The sequence below is a fragment of the Nyctereutes procyonoides genome, unplaced genomic scaffold (assembly GCF_905146905.1).
Source record: "Nyctereutes procyonoides isolate TBG_1078 unplaced genomic scaffold, NYPRO_anot_genome, whole genome shotgun sequence".
Lineage (NCBI taxonomy): Eukaryota > Metazoa > Chordata > Mammalia > Carnivora > Canidae > Nyctereutes > Nyctereutes procyonoides.
This window is the reverse complement of record NW_026575146.1, coordinates 80,299,479-80,324,844: the sequence shown is the minus strand read 5'-3', so window position 1 is coordinate 80,324,844 and position 25,366 is coordinate 80,299,479. Positions and strand designations below refer to the sequence as shown.

At 56.3% G+C, this 25,366-nt stretch overlaps 2 protein-coding genes across 3 annotated transcripts; both read right to left on the bottom strand.

Moving 5' to 3' along the window:
- Positions 1-683: 683 nt before the first annotated feature.
- On the bottom strand, positions 684-7,708 carry RINL (Ras and Rab interactor like). Its single transcript, XM_055310618.1, has 12 exons — positions 7,669-7,708; positions 6,496-6,584; positions 6,141-6,300; positions 4,561-4,663; positions 4,245-4,317; positions 4,094-4,158; positions 3,715-3,864; positions 3,193-3,624; positions 2,514-2,831; positions 2,131-2,262; positions 1,824-1,996; positions 684-1,740 (listed from the first exon to the last, which is right to left on the bottom strand). The coding sequence occupies exons 2-12, from the start codon at positions 6,543-6,545 to the stop codon at positions 1,684-1,686; spliced, it is 1,713 nt and encodes a 570-aa protein (XP_055166593.1). The 5' UTR covers positions 6,546-6,584; positions 7,669-7,708; the 3' UTR covers positions 684-1,683.
- A 282-nt stretch (positions 7,709-7,990) lies between these two features.
- Positions 7,991-25,124, bottom strand: SIRT2 (sirtuin 2). Of its 2 annotated transcripts, XM_055310616.1 has the most exons (16): positions 24,972-25,068; positions 24,062-24,108; positions 21,013-21,061; positions 20,656-20,769; positions 18,040-18,081; positions 17,765-17,871; positions 17,614-17,670; positions 17,343-17,411; positions 12,500-12,629; positions 10,562-10,621; positions 10,229-10,284; positions 10,035-10,111; positions 9,893-9,944; positions 9,061-9,131; positions 8,873-8,939; positions 7,991-8,753 (listed from the first exon to the last, which is right to left on the bottom strand). In XM_055310616.1, the coding sequence occupies exons 1-16, from the start codon at positions 24,985-24,987 to the stop codon at positions 8,592-8,594; spliced, it is 1,176 nt and encodes a 391-aa protein (XP_055166591.1). In that variant the 5' UTR covers positions 24,988-25,068; the 3' UTR covers positions 7,991-8,591. The 2 variants fall into 2 exon arrangements, with proteins under 2 accessions (XP_055166591.1, XP_055166590.1); XM_055310615.1 differs by lacking the exon at positions 24,062-24,108 and having other exon boundaries at positions 24,972-25,124.
- Between the last annotated feature and the right edge of the window lie 242 nt (positions 25,125-25,366).

Genomic DNA, 25,366 nt, shown 5'->3' with positions numbered 1-25,366 from the left:
GCAGGCATCCTCAGCCTGCCGCAGAAACTTTGTCATTGAATCATTCAGCAAGTACTTACTGAACACCTACTGTGTGCCAGGCCTTTGTTTAGACACTGAGAATATAGCCATGCACAAAAGAGAGATCCCTGGGCTCCTGGAGCTGACATTTTAAGGTGGCACCGTCCAGAATGGTAGCTCCAAGCCTGTGTGGCTCTTGAGCACTTGAAATGTGACTAGTCCCAACTGAGATGGGCTGAAATGTAAAACATGCACTGGATTTTGAATATTTTGCACGGACACAAAAAGAATATTAAATAGAGCAATAATTTTTGAATTTTGTTAAGGATTTTTTTTTTAATTTTTATGTAATCTCTACACCCAACATGGGGCTCAAGCTCACAACCCTAAGATCAGGAGTCGCATGCTCCACCGACTGAGCCAGCCAGGCGCCCCTAATTTTTGGATGTTGGTTACACGCTGAAGTGGTAACTTCTGGGATAGATTTGGTTCAATCAGATAAGTTATTAAAATTAATTTCTTGTGTTTTTAAAATTTTTTGTTCTGTAGCTACTAGAATAATATATAGAATTACATAGACAGCTTGCATTGTATTTCTGTTGGACATCCTAAGGGGAAGGAGACTACGGACAACTAACACAATAAATAAATACATTTTATGGTCTGTTAGGAAGTGATAATTTCTATGGAAGAAAAAAATAAAGGTCAGGGTAAGAGAGTATATTTGCTTTCCTGTTGCTCCTGTAACAAATTACCACAAATTTAGCAGGTCAACACCCACAAATTTATTAGCTTGCAGTTCTAAAGGTCAGAAGTTCAAAATAGTACTCTTAGGGCCTAAAATCAAAGGCTGAGTCTTCTGGAGATTCCAGGGGAAAATCCAATTCTTGTCTTTTTCAGCTTCTAGAGGGTGCCTACTTTGGCTTCCAACCACATCACTCTGACCTCTCCTTGCAAAATCACATCTCTTTCTCTGACCCTACTACCTCCCTCTTATATCTTTTTTTTTTTAAGATTTTATTTATTCATAGAGACACAGAAACATGGGCAGAGGGAGAAGCAGGCTCCCTGTGGGGAGCCTGATGTGGGACTTGATCCCAGGATCCCGGGATCACGACCTGAGCCAGAGGCAGACTTTCAACTGCGGAACCACCCAAGTGCCTCTCCCTCTTATATCCTTATATAAAAACATATATTACTATATAAGGATACATAATAATATAAAATAATATATTTAATACATATATTAAATCCTCCTGTGATTATACGGGGTCACCAGGATGACCCAGAATTATTTCCCCATATCAAGATCCTTAATTTAGCCACATACATAAAGTCCCTTTGTCCATGTAAGGTAACATATTCACAGATTCTGGGGATTAGGAGGTGGATACCCCAGGGAGGGTCAAGTCAGAGGAGCTGGGCCTTTACAGAGGCTGTTTGGGAGAGCCTCACTGAGAGGGGACATCTGCCTAAAGACCCAAGGAATGGAGGGAAAGAGCAATACGGATACCAGGGAAGGGGATTCCAGAAAGCTGGAGCAGCCAATGCAGAGGCCCAGGGGTGGGTCTGTTCCTGGGAACCCCGGCTACTCCCCTGCACCTAAACCAACCAGAAGTCGGTGCCGTCCTGGTGCTTCTGGAATCTTGTCTGGAGAGCAGGAGGGTTTGAGACCCCTGATCCTCACTGGTCTCTGGACACAGAGTCTCTCACCCAGGGTTCCTCAAAGGACAGGCTGACCTGCGCGGAGGGGCAGGAGCCTGGGTCAGAAAGGCAACGGGTCCAGCGCCCCCCCGCCCCCCGCAGTCCGGAGGGACGGTCACCTGGGCTCCGTCGTGGCTCTGTCTGTCCTGTCTGTGCAGCGTCCGCCGGCTGTGCCACTGGCGCAGGGAGGCGCGAGCCTCGGAGCTGAGCCCCTGGGGGGCGCGGCCCGCGTCGGGCTGGTAGTGTGCAATGTGGTGCAGCGCCCCAAACCACGTGGTCAGGTAGTACCCGGCTGGGGACAGGAAGGGGCGGTCGGCGCAGCCCGGCCCCGCAGTGAGTCCGCCTCTCCACCCCCTGCCGCCGGGCGAGGCCGTCGGGCCCGAGGGCGCCCCGGTTGGGTCCCGGCGTCCCGGGGCGGGGGCCCACCTTCTCCCCGTAGCTCGTCGGGATCCAACAGCTCCATGAGAAACTCCACGTCCAGCTGCGTCTCCCCAATGTGCGGACTCCAGATCAGCTCCTCCGTCAGCGCGGGCAGGAAGGCGTCGGCCCCCAGCGGCTCTGGCGGACGGACAGGTGCATGGGGGCGTGCAGGCGCCCGCAGCCCATCCCCAGGACCTCGCGGCGCTGGCTACCCTTCCACCCGGTGGGGCGTGCAAACGCCCCTTACCAGATCCCCGGGGCCCGCGTACACGCCGCCCGCCGGAGCGTGCCACCCTCTCCCCTCGACGTGCACACGGGCGCCCCCCACCCGGCTCCCGCGACCCTCAAGCTACCGCGCATCCGGGGGGACGCAGGGAAGCCCCCTTTACCTTGGTTCTCGCCCTGAGCCAGGCCCGCGTAGACGTCACTGCACACGGCCAGCAGCAGCGCCACCTTGCGGCGTGGGGCGCAGGCGGCGTGGAGGTGCGCCAGGCGCGCGTGGATGCGGCTCCGCAGGGCGGGGGCGGGGCCCTGCCCCGCCAGCCCCGCCCCCTGGGCTCCCGGAGGCCCCGCCCCCGCCCGCAGGGCTACTTGTCGCTGCCGCAGGCGCCGCAGCTCCCCGGCCCGCAGCGTGCGGAGTCGCGTCCACAGGGCGGGCTTCAGCGGCGCCAGCACCGCCCGGCACAAGGCCGCCTCCACCGCGGCGCCTGCGACGGGTTGGGGTGGCTGAGCGAAGGGGCGCTGGCTGCTGCGCGCGCCCCCTCCCTCCGCCGACCCCCTCCCCGGGGCGACCGCCACCCCTCCCGGCTTCTGGCCACCCGCACGTGTCGACGTGGGTGAGAACACGTGTGGAAGGGGGGGAGCCCGGACGTGTGAGATGAGCAGAGTGAGCGGAACAGGATCTCCTATATGGAGGCAAAGGTGTGCGAGTGGACAAGCCAACAGGCGCACAGAGACCGAGAGAAAGAAGTTGGCTGCGGACACACACGTAGCGCCAAGAGATGGCAAAGGAGAACCCGAGTGGGTTCAGGGAATGGCCATAAATTCCCTCCCAGTCCTCCTTATTACCAAGACCGTCGTCCTTCTGGGGGGTCCTAGGCCCCAGGCTCCCAAAAACAGCCCTGACGTCGGGGTCCTTTGATAAGTGATCCTGGAGGTCAGTAAGGAGGTGCCGCACATCCTGAAGCAGCTCTGTGGCTGGGTCCCCAGGCCTGTGGGGGCCTCTGGTATTTGAGGTGAGACGCGCCCTCAGGCCCTGGAACTGCCTGCCCACGTAGCTGCCCCGGGCCCTGGCCAGGGCCTGGATGTGATGGGTGAGCACGTCCTCCGGTTCGTTCTCTTCATCTCTGAAGTCGTCCTCATTTTCGTCCTCGTTCTCATCCTTGTCCTCCTTCTCTGTCTCCTCCACCAGGCTGGCCAGAGCTGGCCCAGCATGGTGCACCTCTGGGCTGAGTGGGCCTTCAACCCACGAGACCCTGTGAGGGGCAGGGTTCCTGGGGGCTGGATGTGAGGAGACAGTTGGCCCCACAGAACAGTGGTAGTGGCTCCCTCATCCCTCAGGGGCCCAGGGCCCTGTCCCACCCAGCTAACCTGATCTGTGTCTTTCTGCAGTTTCTGGAGGTGTCTCTGGCGGCATCTGCTCCGTCCTCCACCCTCTGTGGGTCTCCACGTATAGCTTGTTCACCACGGAGAGCACCCTCTCCGACATGCTGAGTTGGACACCACCAATCTGCAGAGGACCTGGGGACCAGCATAACCGAGGCGTCCCAGACGTCCAATGAGCCAGCCCCTGGTTCCTTCAGGGCACCAGGAGACCTAATTCCCAGCCTCATTACTGGCTTGGTCCCCGGCCCTTTGTCACTCAGGCCCAGGGGTCAAGCCTCCCACAGCTCTCTCCCTGAAGTGCCATCCTCCCAGACCAAGCAACCCGGAAAGTGGCTTCCCCCTCCCTTAGGGAGCCACCCCTCACCTGCATGTTGGTCTCCAGGCCTTAGAGTGGGAGGGGGCAAGAGCAGAGTTCTGGGCAAAACATCCCTGAGAAAAGATAAGGGTGAGCTGTGGTGTGGGTGGGATGTCTTAGGGATGGATCCCCCTTAGCCCTTTTGACGGGTGACCTGTACCTGCTGGCTGAAAGGAAGGCCAGGAGATGGGGCAGGTCCGGCATGCAGAGGTTAGAGTATTTCAGGGACACACCTGGGGGTGGAGGGAAACAAGGGGCGAGGAAGAAAAGGTGAGGGGTGGGAGTCTCTTCCTCGGTCCTGCAATCCCCCAAAGGATCTTCAACACAGGGAAATTTCTACCCCTTAGAGTCCCCATCTTTTCCAGTGTCTTTATGTCTACATCCCACTTATGGCACCAAATAGCACTTGGGAGATATTTTGGAAGCAAAGCTGACTAAATTTGCTGTGGGCTGGAAACTGGGGGTAGGCTCCTCACCTCCAGGAAGCTTCTGGATCTGGTAGGTGCGGACTTCTCCTCGCGAAGCTCCTGTCCTCAACACCAGAACCTGGCTAGGGTCGTATCCTGTGACTAGGAAACTCTAGGGGGTGGGGTGGCGAGGGTAGCAAAGGTCAGCTTTTTTTTTTTTTAAGTTTTATTTATTTAAGTAATCTCTACACCCAATATGGGGCCCAAACTCACAACCCCAAGGCCAAGAATCCTCCACTCTGAGCCAGCCAGGCGCCCTGAAGCAAAGATCATCTTGAAGAGGATCTGTACAAATCTCTGTTACTTTGGCCTGCCCAGCATCCATTTCCCTTACTTTGGATTCCACACCCCAAACTTCCTTTAAAGAAATCTGCTCCCTCCCTTGGTTCCTGTGGGTGGGACTAACTCCCCTCAAGCCCTAGGGTTGGTCCCATGACCTGACTTAGCCAATAGGGTGACAGTACTTTCTCACTGTGATTGGTTCAGAGGTGGGCATGTGAATCAAACCCAGCCAATGGAAATCTTCCACAAGATTTTTGGTTCCTCTTTCTTTGGAAGGAGGCCTCTATTTATACTGGCTTTGCTAAGCTTGAGGGATATGGCAGTGAGCTGGGAACACACATCTCTGCCACCACAAGGACAAAGCCCCCTGGAGAAGGAAGCTGCGTAGACCCACTAGCAGGTGGCCTTATCCAAGTCTACCCCCTATTCCTTGCAGGACTGTAGCTTTGTCCCGAGCATAATCTGCCCAGTTGGAGAAGACGGATGATGATGTAGGTGGGCGGTGTTTCTCACCTCTGGCTTTTATGACTCCCAGGTGAACTTTACTATTTTTTTAAAAGATTTTATTTATTTATTCATGAGAGACACACACAGAGAGAGAGAGAGGCAGAGACACAGGCAGAGGGAGAAGTAGGCTCCATGCAGGGAGCCCAATGAGGGACTCGATCCCGGGACTCCAGGATCAGACCCTGGGCCGAAGGCAGGCGCTAAACGACTGAGCCACCCAGGGATCCCCATCCCAGGTGAGCTTTAAAAAATATTGCCACCGCGGCCCCATCCATATATATGGAATCGATTGCGAAGGCTTTTGGTTTTCCTGGTGCAACTGGTGCTTCTTTTTCTTCCTCCTGCCTGGAGCACACACATGTGCTTGGACCTGGGGCAGCCACCGGGCAACCGTGAAGGGAATCCAAGAGAATGGCAGAGAAGCAGGCCTTGACGTCACTAGAGCTACTGAGCTAGAGCCCAGGCTGCCTTTCAGAATGTCTTACAAAGATAAATGCCCGTTTGCCTAAGCGACCGTAGAACGCCTGCCCGTTCCTCGAAGCCCCAAACATTGGGCTTTCCCTACAGCTGAAGCAAAGCCAAGAAATGGGATGGGGAGAAATGGACAAGTTCCCTCATGCTCAAGATCCAGGCATTCCTGAAATTCCCTTTACTTCTGGGTGTTTCAGTTATTTGACTCAGTTGGTGGCCTTTTTGGTTTACCTGGTTTATGTTGTCGGTCACAGGGAACTGGCAGAGTCCGGGCTGATCCACGGCCACATGGGGAAGGTCAGAGAAAGTCCCTGGCTGTGAGTACTCACCCCTGGTGGCCACAGCTCAAGAAGGGCTTCTGCACCCTGTGTGTCCAGCTCTGGGACCTGCCACACCCCCGACGTCCTCCACAGGCGAAGCAGTGGCTCTGGGGTCCCCAGGACCCCTACGGGGGTCTCACCCACTCCATTCACCTGTGACAGAATCGGTCTGGGACATGCAGGGTCCAGGAGACCAGGGGTTAGAGGTTCGCAGTTGGACGGTAAGGCGGGGTCAAAGGCGCAGGAAGGGGTAGCCCAGGGATGAGACGGGATTCGGGGTCTATATGGGGGGTGCACATTGGGTGGAAGGGGCTTCTGAATCCAGGGGCAGGAGTGGGGAGACCCCAGCCCCAGCAGCCCTCACCTCTCCGCATTGATGGGGCCTGCAGGGGCCTCGTCCTCCAGCTGAGCCATCTTCAGGATACGCGAGGCCAGCAAGCCATGGTCTGGCCCCTGGCAGGGAGGGAGATAAGGCTCAAGGTTGCTCCAACCCAGGGGTAATATTCAACATATTTACAACCAATATAGCCTAAACCCTGACCGATCAGAACCGACCCAAGGCCCCTGGCCGTGCCAGGTGTTAATTCTTTAGTCACCGGACAGTGGGGAGATCTGGGGATCCCAGGAGGGAGGCCGATGTGTCTTGGCAGGGAGGGCAGGGGTGTAAGGGAGGCCCCAAACTGACAGCTGTTTACCGAGTGGCACAGAAATATTTCAGATTTCGACAACCAGTGCTGCCATAATACAGATGTGGGCCAGTTGGAAAACCACTTCGCCAAAACCCAGCGCCCAGACAGCGCTCAGCCCACAGCAGGCACTCGGGAAATATGACATGTCCCATACGGCAGCCCCTCCTCCTCCCTTCCCAGGCCACAGAGGGGCCCTCAAATACTCCCCCATCCAACATCTTATTTATGAACACTTTCAAACATTCAGAAAACCCGCATTTTACAGGCAACATCCATAACACCTGCTCCCTAGATCTTACTGTCGGCGTTTTATTTTTTGCCCTATAACACATCCGTCCCCTGTCCGTCGGACCTCAACTCTCGTAAGCAGGCACACAGCCCTAGCTAGCGTGAGTGATCGCTCGAGGTGGGCAATGTTGAGTGTTTTCTCTGCAGCAGTCCCAGGAGTGGGACCCCTGGGGCCATTCAGGTGTGCGCCGCACAAATACTTTATAAGCACAGGCCCAGACTGGGTGCCCTGGGGACACGATGATGCCAGAACAGGCCCCTGCCCTCACGGGGCTTCCATTCTTGCTTGGGCTGGTACAGGAGACGGGTAGGAGCCAGCTGAGCAAAGCAATCAGGCCGCTGAGCAGAAAGCCGGGGTTTTAGGAAGGGCAGGTGCCCGTCCAGGGGAGAGCAGGCGGGAAGGGTGGGGCGGGAGGCAGATGCTCTCCTGGGTCCCACCGGAGGTGGTGGAGGGGGCGGCAGGCGGTGCTGGGCAGGGCGGGATGGGTGCCGAAGCCCGACACCAAAGACAGGCTGTGGGGGGTGATGCTGCCAGCGGCTAGGTCCCGGGGGACCCCTACCTGTTCTCCGAGGGGAGGCCTGGAGTAGCAGGAAGTGAAAGTGTTCCTCACCAGAGAGAGAGGAAGCCGGCGGGCGGGGGAAGAGGCGGGGCTGGGGGGATCTGAAATCAACCTTCCTCTCCTTTTCGGGGCTCCGGCCTTAGGTGAAGGGGCTCTGAGGGAGGGGACTCTGGTAGTCTGGGAGTCCAGGGCTAAGAGCCCCGAGGCTTTCTCGCAGCCCCTGGGGCCCCCTGTCTACCCCCCTGCTGTTCCCCATGAGAGCCTGGAGGTGTTCTGCGTCCCTGGGTGCCCACGGAAAGGAACAGGGACGCCAGACAACTGATTGTTAGTTGTTTTCACTTTTATTTTGTATCCAATAAGCAACGTTATCTGCCCCCTCCCCACGGAGGAAGTGGGTCCCCAGGGAAGTGGCCCAGCACCCACTTTGGTGGTGGGAGGCACAGACTTGGGAGGCCTTCAGGCTCAGCTGCCCCCAGAGTGTGTTACGTTTGGAGGGTCCACACTCCACCCAGGGTAGACTTGGTCTACTTGGCCACAGGCTGCCCTAGGAGCAGTAGAGAGCCCAGGGGGCTCTGGGGAGCCCTGGGGAGCCCTTGGGGCCCCTGTCCAGAACAGTTAGGTGTTTAGAGGCAGCCCTGGCCTCAGGAGCAGTTAGAGATTAGGGGAGGTTGACCCCGTCCCCGCGGGTGGTTAGAGACCGCGTGGGCTGTTACAGATGGGCTGCCCAGGCCTCGGCCCCTGGGTGATGTTAGAGGTTCACCAGGGTCAGGGGGCTGGGGCCCCAGTTTTGAGCGGGAGTGGTTAAGAGACTGGGGAGATGTTCTGAGCTCCCCAGACAAGAGCTGCAAGTTAGAGGGGGCCAGGGCTGGCTGGGGCTCTGCTGTCCCAAAGGAACTGGGCGTCCTGCCCGGGAGAGGCAGCTGTCATTGGGGTTTCTCTCCCTCCTTGGTCCTGGCCTCCTCCTTGGCAGGAGGTGGAGACTTGCTGGGAGAAGCTGAAGTTGAAGTGCTGGGGTTGGGGGCCCCTGACCCTGCCTGGGCGTCTATGCGGGCATGCTCCTTCCGGACAAGGTCCTCCAGTTCTTTCTGCAGGGGGCAAAGTTCATAGAAGTCAGAGGTCACTGTGCATCATGGGATCACAGGACCTGTGGGGCAGGGGTTTGGGGACAGGCTCCGGGTGGGCCGGGGTCGCCTAGACTCCTTACCTTCCATCCGAGGAGGTCGGCAAGGGCCAGGCAGCCCTGGTCACAGTCACCCAGCCAGGCCACGTCCCTGTGGGTGGGAGAGTCAGAGCTCTCAGCTTGTCCCAGGCCCCCGCCCACTCTTCCCAGTCCGCGTGCCTTCATGCCCTCCCTCCCACCTCGGCTGTGACCCTCGCAGGCCCAGGACTCACCTGTAGGCCTTCTTGGAGTCGAAGTCCATGCCTCCTCCAAGGCCCATCATCATCCCCAAGAAAGGGTCAGTCTGTGGGGGAGAGGGAAGCTCAGAGCACAGAGCCTGGAGCCAGGTGGCCTGGGGCTGCTCCCTGCTCTGTGACTTCACTCAGTGACCTGGCCTCTCCAAACCTCAGTTTCCTTATCTGTAGAGTGGGGGCGATTACCAGCCACTCCTGGCATTGTCCTGTCAGCGGGTTAATACTTAGAAAGCGCTTACGGGGCGCCTGGCAGGCTCAGTCAGCAGAGCATGTGACTCTTCATCTCAGGGTCGTGAGTTTGAGCCCCATGTTGGGCATAGGGCCTACTTAAAATTAAAAAATACAAAATAAAATAAAACAAATCAAACCAGACAATGCTTAGAACAGTGGCTGGCACATGAAGTGTTTGGCTGTTCAAGGAACCACCCCTCCCTCCCCAGGGATGAGGGATGAGGGAGGGAGGCCACCTCAGGAAAAGAGCCGAAAGTGGGAGTGGGCGTCTCCTCACGCTGTGCTGTGGGCCCTGGGGCCTGCTCACCCTGACTCCTCACTTACCCAAAGCCCAGCGGTCCTGTTCTGGCTTAAGCTGCTTTGAGTTACTTCACTTGCTCAGAAGGGGCCAGAGGGACCCCGGGGCCTGTAGAATCAGAGTCCAGGTGGCCTGGAATCTGACCCCTCCAGGTTCTAGAGCACCTAGTTCTGAGCTGAGGGGTCTCAGTTTCTGAGGAAGCCAGTGAAAGGGAATGTGGGACCCCCGAGAGGAGGAGGAGGAAGAGAGGACAGAGGAGGGCTCACATAAAAGCCAACTCACCTGCCCAGTCTTCTCCTTGTTGATGAGCAGGCGCGGGGTAGAGAGGGGCGCCCTGGGGGATGGGGAGCTCAGTGGTAAGGGTCTGTCCTGGCCACCCCCACCCCTGGCCCCAGCAGCACCCCCCAATCCCAACCCAACCTACTTGCTGATGAGGGAAGCAAAGGGCTGCACTTGCAGGGAGGTACCCATGATGATGAGGAGGTCCACCTTCAGGAAGTCCTGGGGAGGGGGGGTGGTCAGTGAAGGTCCCAGAGGCTCAGCAGGGGCCAGGCTGCCTCTCCCCACACCCCTGCCCTGCAGCTCGCTACCCCTCCCCTACCTGGGGGGGGCACTTACTGACTGCATGCAGGAGAAGAACCTTGCTGGGAGGTTCTCGCCGAAGAACACGATGTCTAGGCAGACAGACGGACAGACACAGAGACAGAAAGAGAAGGTGAATCGGGAGGCAGAGACAGGGTCAGAGAGAGAGAGAGAATAAGAGAGAGAACAGGTGACAGCAGAAGGCTGACCCGAGGGGCTGGGGTGGGAGCTACAGAGTAGCGGGCGCAGGTGAGGGTCTATAGGACCTATTCTCCCGGGGACAGATTCGGGGCACCGGTCAGGGGCTCGTGGAGGGCCGGGGGTCCCAGCCCAAGTCCATCCAGGCTGCTCCCTGGCCCCGAGGCTCACCAGGCTTCACCACGCTGTGACATTTCTCACACTTGGGAGTCACCTCGGAGAAGATCTTCTCTGGGCGTGGGGAAGAGGAAGGGAGAGGAGGTAAGCGACTCTGGGCTAGGGTCTGCGGCTGCAGCCAGCCCTCACAGTCCACGCACACACCTCGGTCGCTGGGGGGACCTCCTGGGGGTGTGCCCTGCTCACGAAGGCCCTCCCTCCTTAGAGAGCTGCCCCTTACCTCCCCCCCTGCCCATTGCCCCGGGTTCCGGGGTGGAGGGCATGGGGGGCTCCGAGCACCAGGTCACGTCTATTGATTTAATGAATAAACACAAGGACAGATGAATGAGCAGATGCTTGCCCTTTACAGGGGTAACTGGATCCCACCCCCAACCCCCCAACGTGGGCAATAAAGCTCCCCCAGGGGTCTTTGGGGGCAGTTCTATTTTATCCTGGGTGAGAGGCCTGGTGAGCCCCAGGCCAGCCCCAGACAGAGAGGGAAGAAACTGCAGACAATCCTGGGATGGGGACACATCCTTAGGCCCAGCTGCCCACCATCCTTGGGTTCTGGGACAGACACCCCCCCACACACACCACCATCCTTATGACAATCATGCTCCTGATTGCTTATTAAGGAAGGAAGCTTGAAACATGCTGTCACTTGCACCCCACAGAATCCTAGCTCATTTGTTCAACTGTTCCTTCCTCCTCCCTCCCTCCCTCCCTCCCTCCCTCCCTCCCTCCCTCCCTTCCCTCCCTTCCCTTCCCTTCCCTTCCCTTCCCTTCCCCTTCCCCTTCCCCTTCCTTCCTTCTTCCTTCCTTCCTTCCACAGGTATTTAAAGAGCCCCATTTTAATGTCTGCGATTCACTTTAGACTATTTCAGCACGGACAGCATGATATTTTGCGGGGGATGCACACACTCTTGCTGTAAGTGACACACAATGGGGTCGTGTTCCTTGTCCATTACCCCCAGCTGCGCGCACTTGAGCTATTCTGGAAGCCTCACCCCAGCGGCGGTCAGCTGGCGTTTTGGCAGAAAGGCCCCGCTCCAGAGGCCCCACCACAAATGCTGCAGCTGTCTCTGTCTCACATGAACACCAGAGGCTTTGTGAAACCAGCATAAAGAATGTCAGAAATGGCTTTCCATGGGTGAAATGTGTGGCTTCTCGGCAGCACAATGGATGTCAGACAAAGGCTCTCAATGGCATTCGAGAAATGTGGGCCGGAGGAACAGTTCCCCCCTTTTCTGGACACTCTGCCCTTCCATGGACAGGGACGCTGACTTTGACAAGCCCTGTTGTCTGGACCCCTCGGGACAGTCCCCCCCCCCCCGCCTTTGTCCCTAACCAGGCCTGCGTCCAGCTCCACGCTCCACGGAACATGCTTGCCTGCATCTGACTAATGGGCCATTGGATCCGGGGCCTCCAGCCCCGTCCTATCCAGTATGGTGCATGTCCAGCTACATGTGGCTTTTAACTTTTTAATAAAAATGACGGAAAATGAAACATTCAGTCCTCCGGTCACGGTAGTGACATCTGTGAGCGCTCCAGAGCCACATGTGGCAGCGGCTGCAATACTGGGCAGGTACGGATTAGAGTGCAGTTGTGTCTCCCTCAGTGGGCCCCTCTTGTATGGTAAGATCAGAGCCCCTCAAAGGACAAAGGGCCGGGGCCTCAGACCCCACAGAACAGACCACATGGCTGTCCGGCAACCTCTCTGCCAACACACATCTCTGCGTGCGGCTGAATTGGGTCTGGATCTTGCTCCCCTAATAACCCGGCTGTGAGGTGGTGCTGGGAGCCTGCTGCAGACCCTGCTGCTGCCTCAGATCTCGGGGGAGCCACAGAGCAAGGACACCACTGGAGCCCACAGCGTGGAGCCCCTGATCTTGGCGCCGGGGAGCCGACGGGAGGCAGGAGGCCCGCCCTCGTGGATGACCTCCGGGGCCTCACCTTTCATCCAGCTGAGCGGGTACTCCCGTCGGCACAGGGGGCTGATACAGTGCGAGGTGTAGAAGGTGCCATGGGCCTCCACCAGGTCCTCAGGCTCCAGCCCGGCCACCCGCTCCAGGGTGTCTATGTTCTGCGGGGAGAGGTGGGGGGAAAGGCTCAGCAGCGAGCCGCGCCCCACAGGGGCAGGAGCAGGGCGCTGCGAAGAGAAGCAAATGGGACGGAGGGAGAAGGAAGCGAGGGAGAAGCGAGGGGCAGGGTGTGCCCGTAAAGCCCTCCGCTCATTCTCATGGTGCCACCGAAGCGTAAAAGTCACAGATGCTTAACGGCGGGGCCCACGCTCATACATCTGTGAGCCCAGGCCCACGGCCACCATCAGCCCATATGGAGGTTTTCCGCATTATCGGGCCACTTTGTTTCCATTTTTCAGAAAATTTGTTTTGTTAGGACCACACGACGTTAGTGCCACCTGCCAGAAATTTGTTGGCCTTCATGAACAAGCCCTGCAATGTCTCTGCTGTAGATAGAGCCCCCTCAGGTGTGGCATCCTTGTGCAGTAGCCAACCCGCGCAGCTGGATACGGCAGGCCTGGCCAAGCATTAACAGAAATAAGTGAATCGGGAGGGTTTATTTGGTTTTAATCACTGTTTTCCTAATTAGCAGTAGGGTTTCTTACTACGGTCTGTTTCAGAGATGGCACAGTAATCGCATTCTTTTCAGACGCAGGTATATCCCTCCTTCAACCAGCCAGGCTGTTCTTCTCTTCCATATAGACATATGAGCGCTCTCATTTTTCTTAAAGCACGCAGCCCCTCGGGAGCAGCTTTGGCTGGCCCGTGAGGAATGCTGCAGAGGCAGGTGCTGACGGGGCACATGGGCACATGCCACCCAGAGATGGCCGGTCACATGCAGCCCCCAGCCGCCCCGGCACGGTTCCCCCGAGACTCCGTGAACAACCGAAAGGGTTCTCTCTCAAGGGCAGACGGCCCCCACTGCTCTCTCTGCTCCCTGCCAGCGATCAGCTTGTTCCCCCACGGGCAGACAAGAGCCACTGTTCCCACACTCCCTGCAGCTCTCCCCCGTCCCCCTCCCCCTGCTTTAGTTTTTGCCTTTGTGACTTGACTCAGTCTACTGACTCCCTCACACATGAGTAAGCAGTGTGCGTGCAAATAATTGTACAGCATGTACGAGAACTACTCAGATGCCTCTGTTGGTCTGAGGCCACTTTTGATAAAGAAACCACAAATTGGAAAAGAACAAGGCTGACCTGTGTGTCCTGATGTTGAAGATCCCTCCAAGAGGTTAAAAGGCTCAGGAGAACAAGGGCTGTGGGAAAACTATACACGGACGTGTGTACTTGTTTCCCTATGTATAGAATATTTTTTGGAAAGATTTTATTTATTTATTTGAGAGAAAGAGAAAGAGAGAAAGAGAAAGAGAGAGAGTGTGCACGAGCAGGGGGAGCAGCAGGCAGAGGGAGTAGCAGGTTCCCCACTGAGCAGGGAGCCCCATGTGGGACTCAATCCGAAGACCCTGGGAACATGACCTGAGCTGAAGGCAGGAGCTTAACAGACAGAGCCACTCAGGCGCCCGTGATATGAGAAGCCAGCTAGGGGAGAGAGGCTGGGGGCTGGGGAGTATGGCCCCAGGAAGCCTCCCCCTAAAGGACAAAGGGTCATGAGCACATGATGGTAAACGGCAAGTGACATGTGGCTGGGGTGTGTGGCAAGAAGCAGGGCATGGTGACAGTGGGCAGTGGCCCCCCAGCTCCAGCCCAGCGCTCCCTGACTCTGGAGGACCTCAGGCGGGGCAGGGTGGGGTGTAGCCAGCTCTTCTCAATCTGCAAGAGGAGCCTGAAGTCTGGATTTTCATCTGAAATCTCGTTTTTTAAACCTTGGCTCCCTTTTTGTTTTAAAACACTGTGTCCCCCTGATGGACACGAAGGCAATGGCAGCTTTGAAAAAGCATGAAGTCGGGGGCGCCTGGCTGGTTCACTGTGCGATTCTTGGATATTGGAGTTGTGAGTTCAAGTCCCACGTTGGGTGGAGAGATTACTTAAAAATAAAATCCTGGGCAGCCCAGGTGGCTCAGCGGTTTAGCGCTGCCTTTGGCCTGGGGTGGGATCCTGGGGACCCAGGATCGAGGCCCACATCAGGCTCCCTGCATGGAGCCTGCTTCTCCCTCTGTCTGTGTCTCTGCCTCTCTCTTTGTGTGTCTCTCATTAATAAATGAATAAAATATTTTTAAAAAATCCTAAAAAAGGAAGAAAGAAAGAAAAGAAAAGAGCAAGCAGGAAGCTGCTATGTGGGTGTGGATATGGAAGGGTCTTCCACACAGGAAGTTAAGTGAGAGAAAGCCCTATGTGTCGGGTAAAGGCCATGCAGATATTTAAAAGGACGATAAGCTGCTTTGCTGTGGAGATCACAGGGGCTTGAACGAACAGGGCAACTGTTCTCATGTTTGAATGGAGACTTGTATCTGGAGATAAAAATAGCTATCGTACATAGCTTCAGAAGTGCCACATCATCACAATTCGGAAAGAAGTGAAGACAGTGTGTTCCAGAAAACTGGGTCAGTGACTCAAAAAGTGGCTGAGGTTGACGGAGAGGGTGACAAGTTTGAAAAAACAAAACAAAACAAAACAACAAAATGGTTTCTTGAAACATGGGAGTGGAACTTTTTTTCCACTTTTGCCTCTGTTTTCTGTAATAGGCCTCAAAACATACGTTTTGATGACGTATGGGTAGCTAAATGCATGCATTAATTATTGCCGGGAGGGGACAGACGCCTGCACCTTTCCCACGGCCCCCAGAGTGCACTGATGCTGGATTTCACGAGAAGGTAGCCCGCCGTCGGTGTGCTTCTGTGCTGGGGCGGAGGCTTCGGCCTCACATGGCTCCACCTTTGAAGCAGATTCATGACCCGCACACTTCTCCCCTCATTGGCCCCTGCCTCCAGCCTCTTCTACTTGGACATCACAGCATCCCCTTCCTCACCCCGCCCTCCCCATCAGCCCCCTACTTGCAGCCAGAGAGGGATGCCTGGCTCAGGTCACCCTGTCCCACCCCACATAGAGCCCTCCCGTGGCTCTATCTCACTCAGCCCTTCCTGTGGCCCCAGGATCCCACAAGATCAGCCCCTGTCCCCCTCCTTGAGCTCGCCTCCTCTATTCTCTCCTGCTCTCCTCTCTGCTCACCCGGATCCAGCTTCTCGAACACGCCAAATAGTCTCACCTCAGGGCCTTTGCCCTGGCTGTTCCCTTTGCTTGGAACACACTCTCCCAGCCAGATGATTCCGTGTCACCCTCCTTCCCTTCCTACAGGTCTTTGTCTAAATGTCCCCTTCTCCGTGAGGCCTTCTCTGATACCTGTTGACAATGGCACCCCCAACCCCACCCCAGCACTTCCAGTTCCCCTTTCCCACTTAATGGTGCTCCACAGACATCGTGGCACACTGGACGTGCTACCAACCCCGTCTTGTCCATTGTCTCTCTCCCCTCATTAGACTATCAGCTCTAGGAGGGCAGGGATGTTGCTGCCAGCAGGGCCTGGCATGGGGTTTGCGCTCAGTAAACACTCATGACGGAAGATGACAACACAGGGCCGTGGGGCTGAGGTCATGAAATCGTGCACAGGGGGCCCTCGGCTTGGAGTGAGCTGTTTGTACCATGTCTGAGCCACGTGGATAAAACGGACTCTGGGGAGAAAGATCAGGTTTATCCTGAGTGGGGGTCCTCCTGGAAGGAGAGGCTGTCCCTGCCCAGGCCACCACCACTGCAAGCCCTGGGCAGGAGCTCCTGTTCCGGTTTGAGAAATCTGGGACTTAAAACAAATTCATCCTCCCCCTGGTGGCAGCTTCCCAGGCTGGCAGGCTCCAAATTGCCAGGTGCAGGAAGAAAATATTAGAACGCCCATTTATATCCAAGGATTCCCTGTCTTTTATAATTTTGGGTTCTAAGGTATCATTTTTAAAAAAGATTATTTATTTATTTATTTATTTATTTATTTATTTAATTTATTTATTGAGAGAAAATGAGCACAAAGAGGGGAGGCTGATGGAGAGAGAGAATCTTAAGCAGACTCTCTGCTGAGTGTGGAGCCTGATGCGGGTCTCTATCCCACAACCCCGAGACCATGACCTGAGCTGAAATCAAGGGTCGGATGCTCCACCGACTGAGCCACCCGGGCACCCCCGAGGGATCAGCATTGCTGTCATCGTCCCCACTATATAATTTCAGTGCTTGTTCACAAAACACATGATTCATAAAACAAAGGTAGAGGCGCACTGTTTACAGTTAGTTTCGGTGCGAGTCCCCGAAAATATCTTACTGATTAGTCCAGAAGCCAACAATGTGAGCCATTCTTGCCGGAGAGCCCGGGACAAGGCCCTTGGCTCAGCACCTGACATAGATGAGCCATGGCCCATGGCCCATATCAGGCCTTTGTGCAAATTATCAAAAGATGCCCCTTCCTTAAGACCATATCTACCGGTGGGAACATGGTCACAGTGTCCTGATTTCGTTAGACCCACTGACTCTGTGCCTGTCTGCTGCAAACCCTCACCAAACATGAAACCCACCTCGCCAGCGGTGGCCTCTCCAACGTGAGGCCCTTTCTCACTTTCCACAGGATGGCCCCGGGAGGAGCTCACTGCCATGTCACTATGTACCAAAGGGCAAAGCTGTTCTGGTCTCTGCTTTCCAGAAGGGGAAATTGAGGCTGAGCTGGGTAAGGGGCTCACTGTGGGTCACATGGTGAGGAATCAGCAGCCCGGGCCCTTGGGCCCCAAGGGGCCAGGACACCTGCGGCCAGCCCTGCTCCTCCCGGGGATGTCCACGGCCGCCTACCTGTGTGTAGCATCGCAGCAGCAGCCCCTTCTCCTTCAGCAGCCGGATGAAGTAGTGACACACAGTTGGCTGGAGGGGAGCAAGCAGGACAATGCTGAGCATGATGGGGCACGTTTGCCACATGTCGCCACGTTGTTGTTTTATGTCACAGAACCATCCTGTTGGCCTTGGGAGCATCCCTATCCCCATTTCACAGACGGGAACACTGAGGTGCCAGGTCACAAAATGGGAAAGGAGGGCTTTCCCATCACCTGGGCAAAAAAGAGCTCACCTTGAACTGGCCAGGATAGAGTTCCTTGGCGAGAGCAAAGAAAGGTTCTGGGTGTTTCTGTGGGAGAGAGAACCGGAGGGCAGGTGGGCACTCAGAGCCAGGTGAACCTGTGGCCCCCACCATTAGACATCCGGGCCTGGGGGGCACGTACCTTGAAGTAGCCAATCTCAAAGATGGCCTCTGGGTAGGGAAGGTGGTACTTCTCTAGGTTGGCGTAGAGGCCCGTGGATGGGGAGCGGAAGTCAGGGATGCCGGCAGCTGGTGGGGGCGGGAGGGGACAGAGGTGGGGAGCGATGGGTCAGCGGCCTTGGCCCCATCGATAGCCCCTCAAACCCCCTGTCAAGGGCCCAGGCACAGCTCCCTCCAGTCCCTGGAAGAGGGCCCCCCAATGTGGGGGCATCTGGTGGGGGGAGGGCTGGCACTTACACGTGGAGATCCCAGCTCCCACCAAACAGATGACCCGGCGACCTGGAGAAGAGGAGGGTAGGCGTCACATGACCGTACGCTCAGGCCCAAGTTAATGCCTCCCATCACAGCCCCTGACACCCCTGACTCAGTGCCAGGCCCCACGGCCGACGTTTCAGATGCATGAAAGGTCTTCCCCAGTATCTTGAGGCGGGTGGTGTTAACACCGTCATTTTACAGATGAGGAAACTGAGGCTCAGGTAGAGGCACAATCCACTGGTGGAAGAGCCAGCGTGGGGATGAGGAATCCCCCGTTTCAAATTATACCAACATGGACAGATTCGAGAAAAGACCACTTGGAGAGTAGTTTCTCCTCCTAACTAGATCTAGACAAAAACACTTGGTGCTCTTGGTGAGAGGACTGGGGGAGGGGGTACCCCAACCCTGGAAGAGCTACAGGTTATTGTAAAAATCTGTGGCCTCGCCACACCTTTCAGACACAATCTTTTTTTAAAAAATTAATTTATTAAAAAAAATAAAAAAAATTCATTTATTTATTCATGAGAGACACACAGAGAGAGGCAGAGACACAGGCAGAAGGAGAAGCAGGCTCCCCTTGGGGAGCCCATTGCAGGACTCGATCCCAGGACCCCGGGATCACGCCCTGAGCCAAGGGCAGATGCTTAACTGCTGAGCCACCCAGGTGCCCTTTTGGACACAATCTTGAATGACCATCTATTTCTAGCATGTTCCTTTAGCATATTCCTTTCCTCTATGATCAAACACACAGCAGCCACCAGGAGTCTGAGAATTTCCAGGTGAAGACTAAAGATTTGCCATTCTCGGCCCTCACCCGATGAACAGCAAGCAGGTAGATAAGGGGGCTTTAGATGCTGGCTCTCCTGCTCACCAGTGGGGGGTAATGGGGGGGACTGGGGTCTTAGCTCAGATCTCCCCTCGGGGCTTCAGCTTCCTGCTCTGTAAGATGGGCACAATTACAGTACCGCCTTCACGGGGCTGTCGAGAGAATGAATTCATTCGCGTGAAGCTTAGATCAGTACCTGGCACTGAGCACACACTATTTGTGTGTCTGCTATTATTCTTTGAGCCAATTGTACTTCTTGACACCCAGGGTTTGTACGCGTAGAAGCATTTCGTTCCCCCATTTTCCCCTGGCTTTCAGAAAAAAAGATGGGAAGGTGTGGTAGGAGTCGAATCATTTCACAAACACACGGGGCTGTGCAGAAATAGCCCTGTTGCCTCGTCAGCTGCTGGCGGGCAGGCCTGCCACGCGGTACGCTGGCATCTGCCCGTCAGCTGATGGACAGGCGCAAGTGTGGGGTCCCTGAACCGGGTGCCTCTGGGGTGTCCTGTGTGAAGAGGACAGCAAGGGTGATGAAGGCCTTGGCTTTGTCTTAAGGATGCCATCGGACCAGGCCCAGCTGGACCTAGCAGGGGCCATGTGGGAGGGAGCATGCTCTGGATATAGGGGAGATTGGGGGGGTGTAATCCTGACAGCTGTGTGACCCAGCAGCAACTCACAACCTCTCTGTGCCTCCACTCCTTCCTCTGTCCAGATCATTCCTATAATGACCTCAAAGGAACAGTGTGAAGATCAAAGGAGAGGATGCCTATCCAGTGCTTAGCCTGGAGCCTGGCAAATGGTGAGGGCTCAGTTAACTCCTGTTAACCAACTGCCCCCAAACTGCTCCCAAACCCAAGTGCAGGAGGACAGAAGGAACAAGAGCTTTGTGGCCACTGCCTGTGTCCTCTTAGGGGAGGAGATGTCTGCAGATGGCTGCCTGGCCTGGCACGGGAGAGGGGGGCTCAGGGCAGCAAGCCTGGACGCCTGAGCAGGGAGCCGGCAGCAGCTGGAGGACAGGGAAACGGGAGAAGACGTCCTCAACAAAAGGCCGTTCAGGACCCTCAAAGGGTCGATTGTTCTAGTTAAGGACTGCCGAGGCCCGGTTTCTCAGACTCTGATGACCTCAACTTGCAGCAAGAAATAGAAATGACGTGGTGACCTAGTGGAGAGGCACCTACATCCCACCCCTGAAACACGCTTCCTGTGATAGTCGTCGCAGGGCATGTGGCTCTTGCTCTGCTCCGGGCCTTTTTTGGGGCATTTACGTTTATAATCACGGGTGGCACCCCTAAGAGTCCCATGGGGTGATTACTACTGGTATTGGCTTCATTCTGTCCAGCAGGCCTGGCCAGTCAGCAATGGGAGTGTGACCCGGGTCCGGCCAAGCAGAAACCCGGTGATTGGTTTAAGGTAGGAGTGTGACGCAACCTGGCCCAACTGGAACCAATCTTGGCTCTTTTGCTTGAACCACTGGAAGGAGGTGCTCGGCTGGTGGAACTGGCATTCGGCACTGCCAGGAGCCCCCTCCACCTCAACACAGAAAGCAGCGCCAGACAAGGTTAAGATTTTCGACAATGTGGAAGCCTCTGAATCCAGCCATGCTTAATGCTGGATTTCAGTTACAGGATCGATACTCCTTTTTGGGCATAAGCTATTTTTGAGTTGGGCTTGTTACTTGGAAGCAAAAGGTGTGATGGGTCAGGTGGTGGTGGCTGAGAAGCCACTTGGGGCCAGGAGCGGGGAAAGTGGCACGAAGCAGGGCCGTGACTTACAGCGTTCGCTCTGCATGTAGCGGGTCACCCCCTCCAGGGTGAGGTCGTCCAGCAGACGCTCCTTCTGGGTGCCCAGGCCCAGTGTCTGGGAGAAGAAATTCCGCAGGAAGTCCACTGGCCAAAAAGCAGAGAAAGAACATCAGGGTGGGTGTTCAGTCATGGTGCACAGGGGCCGCGAGTGCCCCCTGCCCCAGCCCTGGGATCCCCCACCCTCCCGCAACCAGGGACCTCTAGGCGCTGGCATTGCACCTAGTATTGCATACTTTGAATATCAACCACAGTGGAGGTGACAGGTAACAACTATATCCTTGCCCTAAACCGCTCCCCCAGAACCCCTCTCCCAAGGAGGATACTTACTCTCTGCTTCTCTGCCAGCGGCTCCTCCCTCAGTATCTGAATCTGAGTCCTGGAAGAGGTGGGGGTGGGGTGACCAGGCCCCAGAAGCGGGGTTAGGGAAGGAGGAGAAGGGAGGGTGGCACCCGGGTTTGGCTCTGGCTGGGAGTGGGTCCAAGGAAGTGAGAGGCGGTGGGGGAGCCAGTGTGTGTTGGCTCTGGGTTGGGCTGCCTGGGTTGGAAACCTGGTCCTGCGACTCCTGAGGAGCGTAAGTTTTTTGCTGCTCTGAGTCTGATGCTCCTCATCTGGGAAATGGAGCTCAGAGGCAAGGGCACAGCCTGAGGGGCTGAGATGAACCGAGTCAACCCACGGAGGCGCTCAGGGCAGCACCCGGTGGGGTAAGAGCTCAGGAAGTGCGTGCAGACATGGCCCGGTGTCCACGTCCTCGCCTTGCCTCCCTGCTTGTCCCCCGTGGCGTGGGCCCGCTGCCCTCCTCACCAAAGTCACTCCTGTGAATGATGCCAGTGGAAAGGCCTCAGTCCTCACCCTGGGGTCCTCAGCCCTCCTGCTGGAAGCCCCGGGCACCGCCTTGCCATCTCCTCCATGTCATTATCTAACTTCTCCTGAGTCAGGCTCCCAGATGGCAGGTCTGAGACGGTCCTGGGCCCTCCCTCTGTCCTCACTCCACCTTTCGAGGGCTAGCTGCCTCATCTGTGCCCAAGGTCTTGGCCTAGGCACTGATCATGCCACCTCTTAGTCCCCAGATCCGAGGTTCCCACAGCCCCCTGGATGCCTCCCCCTAAGTGACCCCTGGCCTCTCTCTCCCACCACATCTCAGACTGGCCTTGGCATCTCTCCTAAACCTGTGCCTCCTCCCAGCCCCCAACTCAGTGTGGCTTCTGTCCCCCAGTCTTTGTCTCCCTCTCCTGCCCTCCCACCATCATGGGTCCCCTCCCTAAGGCTCTCCCTGGCCCAGCCTGTCCTCTCTCTGGGGGCCCGGTCTTGGCCTCCTCCCTAAGCTCCCAGCCTCAGTCCCTACCTCTGATTGACTCTACTGCCCTCCAGGTGATGGCCTGGCTGTGTCAGCCCACCCCCTCCGCCCCAAGCACCCCTCTCGCTGGCTTCTCCAGTCTGACCATCCGATCATCAACATGTATGGAGTCCGCCCAGATGTCAGCTCCAGGATGGCAGGGATTTTTCATGTTCACCAGTGGATGCCCAGCACCGAGAATGGGGTCTGGCCCCTGGCAGGAGCTCCAGAACTATCCACCACTGATCGAATGGATACTTGCTGTGCGCTACACCAGGGCTGGGCCCTGCCACGGACCTCACAAAATCACAATTCTGACCAACGCACTCCCCTGATTAAAACCCTTCCACCGACCCCATCCCCCATCATTCTCCGCTCCGGCTTCAAGCCTTTTTTTTTTCCTTTTTTTTTTCAAGTCTTTTTTGAACAGGAACCGCCCTTGCAAATGTATTTAAAATTTTCTATAAACTTTGCGAAAGCTTTGACCACTAGACGATGTATGACTTGAGGCACACGCCTCCCGTTCCCACCGCAGTCACCATAACCACTATTAACAGTACAGTGGTAATTACTCTAGATTTTTTTCTCTGCATATAAAACTGGTTATTTTTCCAGAAATGGGTCATGCCACAGTACAATGCTGCACCTTGCATCTTCCGCAGAACAATATACCATAGATCCACCTCATTCTTTAAAAAAGCTACATAGTGTTGGATTGTAGGGATGAGCCATAGTTCATTTAACCCGCCTACTGACAGCCACTTGGGCTGTTTCCAGGGTTGCCCCATCGCAGACAATGCTGCAATTTATATCCTCGGATCTCTCTTGCTGGGACTGAGGATCCCTTTTTAACATTAAAACTTTCTGTGACAGCGGTTGAGCCCCAGGAGCCAGGCGAGGGAGAAGCCCTGGCCTGACAGGAAGCTTTCAGACCCTCAGTGTGGCCCTCTGTGCATCTGTCAGGTGCCTTCATCACAGCTTCTGTGTGCCCTACATCTGAACGGCGAGCTCGCGTCTGTGGGGGGTTGGCATTCTTTCAGGCTGCAGACAGTGAGTCTCTGTGGAAGGACTCGAGGGCCCTGCCCAGCATGTGGGAGCGACTTGGGCCTAAGGGGGAGCTGGAGGTGCTGGTTGGGGCCTTCAAGTCTTCGTGAGGTGGCCTGGCTACCTCTTCCTGAAGCGTCTGGAAGGCAACGTGCTGGGTGCCGTGGGTTGCAAAGCAGTCCCTGCTCTTCTAGCTGGGGGGCCAGAGGACAAGTTACAGAACAGCTCTGCTGCAGATTCCTCATCTGTGAAATGGCCCCAGTAGGCCTTGCACTGCCCCCCCCCCCAGGGATTCTGGGAAGGTGAAATGCTATGATGTACACAGAGCACTGGGTGGAGTACCCGGCTCAATAAATGCTAACCTCAAATATAATTAGCTAACCACCCACAGCTACCAGACCACTGACCACATCACACCCTTCGTGCCCCCCTCCCAGTCCTGGTACAAGCTGTACACTCTGCGTGGAGCACCATTTCTCACTGTGCCTAAGAAAATTCTAAGTCACTCTTCACTTACTGTCATGTGTCTGTACCTCAGTCTGGCTCCTGGACCGGCCTGTGGATTTGCCCTGGGAATGGACCGGCTGGAAACTGTTGACCCTCACAAAGTTTACTCTGCCTTGAGCTACTTTCATAATCACCCTGGAGGGTCATTTCTAGTCACTTGTCCGTGGGATCTGGGTGTTCAAGGACCAGCTTGGATGCCTGTCTCTTCCATGCCCAGCATAAATGAGGTTCAGAAAGGTTAAGGGTAGGGAGCAAGGAAACAGAAAAGTCAGGGAGGGCAGGTCTGGAGTTGAGGGTGCACAGCTTTTTCTGCCAGTCCCCGGAATCCACCATTCCCAGGGGGCCGAACCAGGAGTGGGGGCAAGGGGCTGGGGTGATGCCCTGAGGGCCCTGGGGTAACCGTCTCCCCTCTGCCACCTCCACCCCCCCAGAGTGTGGGGTGTGGGAACACGTCCATTTCTCTCCTTCCCTCCACCCTTCCCCAAATCTCACCTGAGCCTCCTGCACCTTCCCTGCCTGGGTCTCCAGAGGGTCAGAGGCTGGGGGAGGAGGGGGAGCAGACGTGGTTACAGTGGGGGGCACAGTTAAGTGGGGATGAAGGGCTTCAAAGCAGAGGGGCAGGGGGCAAGAAGACCCACCAACCTAATTATACTGGGGTGGGAGGTGGTGGTAAAAGCTGAGCAGAGGGAGGGAGGGGATGGGGAAAAGCAGATCTTACCAGGATAGACAGTGCTGTCTGGAGAAGTGGTTAGTGACAGACAGAGGCTGGGGCAGGAAGGTTTGGGAGAGGGAGAGGGAGGAGAAAGTAAAGCATACAGGCAGGGAGGAAGACTTAGAAGTGAGGAAGTAAACAGTAGTGAGTGTGTGTGTGAGCACGTGCGTGTGCAGGGAGGGTTAGGGTTTACAAACAGAGGGAAGTTTAAAAAATGAAGAGAGGAAATAAAATACTCTTAGCAGAGACAGGTTTAGGAAAGGAGGTGCAGTGGGGACAGCACGTTTAGGAGGGGCACAGGAACTAGAGGGACGAGACAGGAGGGGGCGCCAGGGGTCCCCGAGCATCCTACAGTTCCCCCTAACAACCAGGTACCCTTAGCAACCGGGGCCGCGGCAACCTAAGTCCTTAGCAACGAGGGTCCTCAGCAACCGAGGTGCGAGAAACACGCGGTCATTAGTAACTTGGGGGACGTAGCAAACGGACCCTTACAATCTCGCGACCCAGAAACCCACCAGCCTGGCAAGATGGATCACTTAGCAACGACCCCCCACCCCCGCCCCGATTCCCACTGCCCGCCATGCAGCCCCCGTCTCCAGCCCCACCACGCCGGTCCTCGGGCCCCGGGGCCTGCAGCCCTCAGCCAGGCCCCGGTGCGACCCGACCCTCCCACCGGGGCCCCCGACTCACGGTCCGGCTCGGCCATGGGCGCGGGGCGGGGGCCCTCGGGGCTGTCACCGACTGCTCTGTCCCGTGACGGCACCGGAAACAGGAGGGGCAGAGACAGGGCAGAGAACTACGACTCCCAGCAGTCATCGAGGATGCATACCGGCTCTTCGTACAGCGGCGCCTGCCGCTCTCGGGCTAGGAAGACACGGACGGCTGGACTACGAGTCCCAGAGGGCTCCGCGCAGGCAGCCATGTTGGTCAAGGGCGGCCGGAAACTGTGGGAATGGGTAGAGAGCCGCAGTCCGTCTGAATACTCTGAATGGTCACTGTGTGGTAAGGGGGCGGGGCGTGTGCTCTTTAGGTCATTCTGATTGGGTGAGCCAAGGGGGAGTGTTGGGGAATTCCCCGCAGGGCGG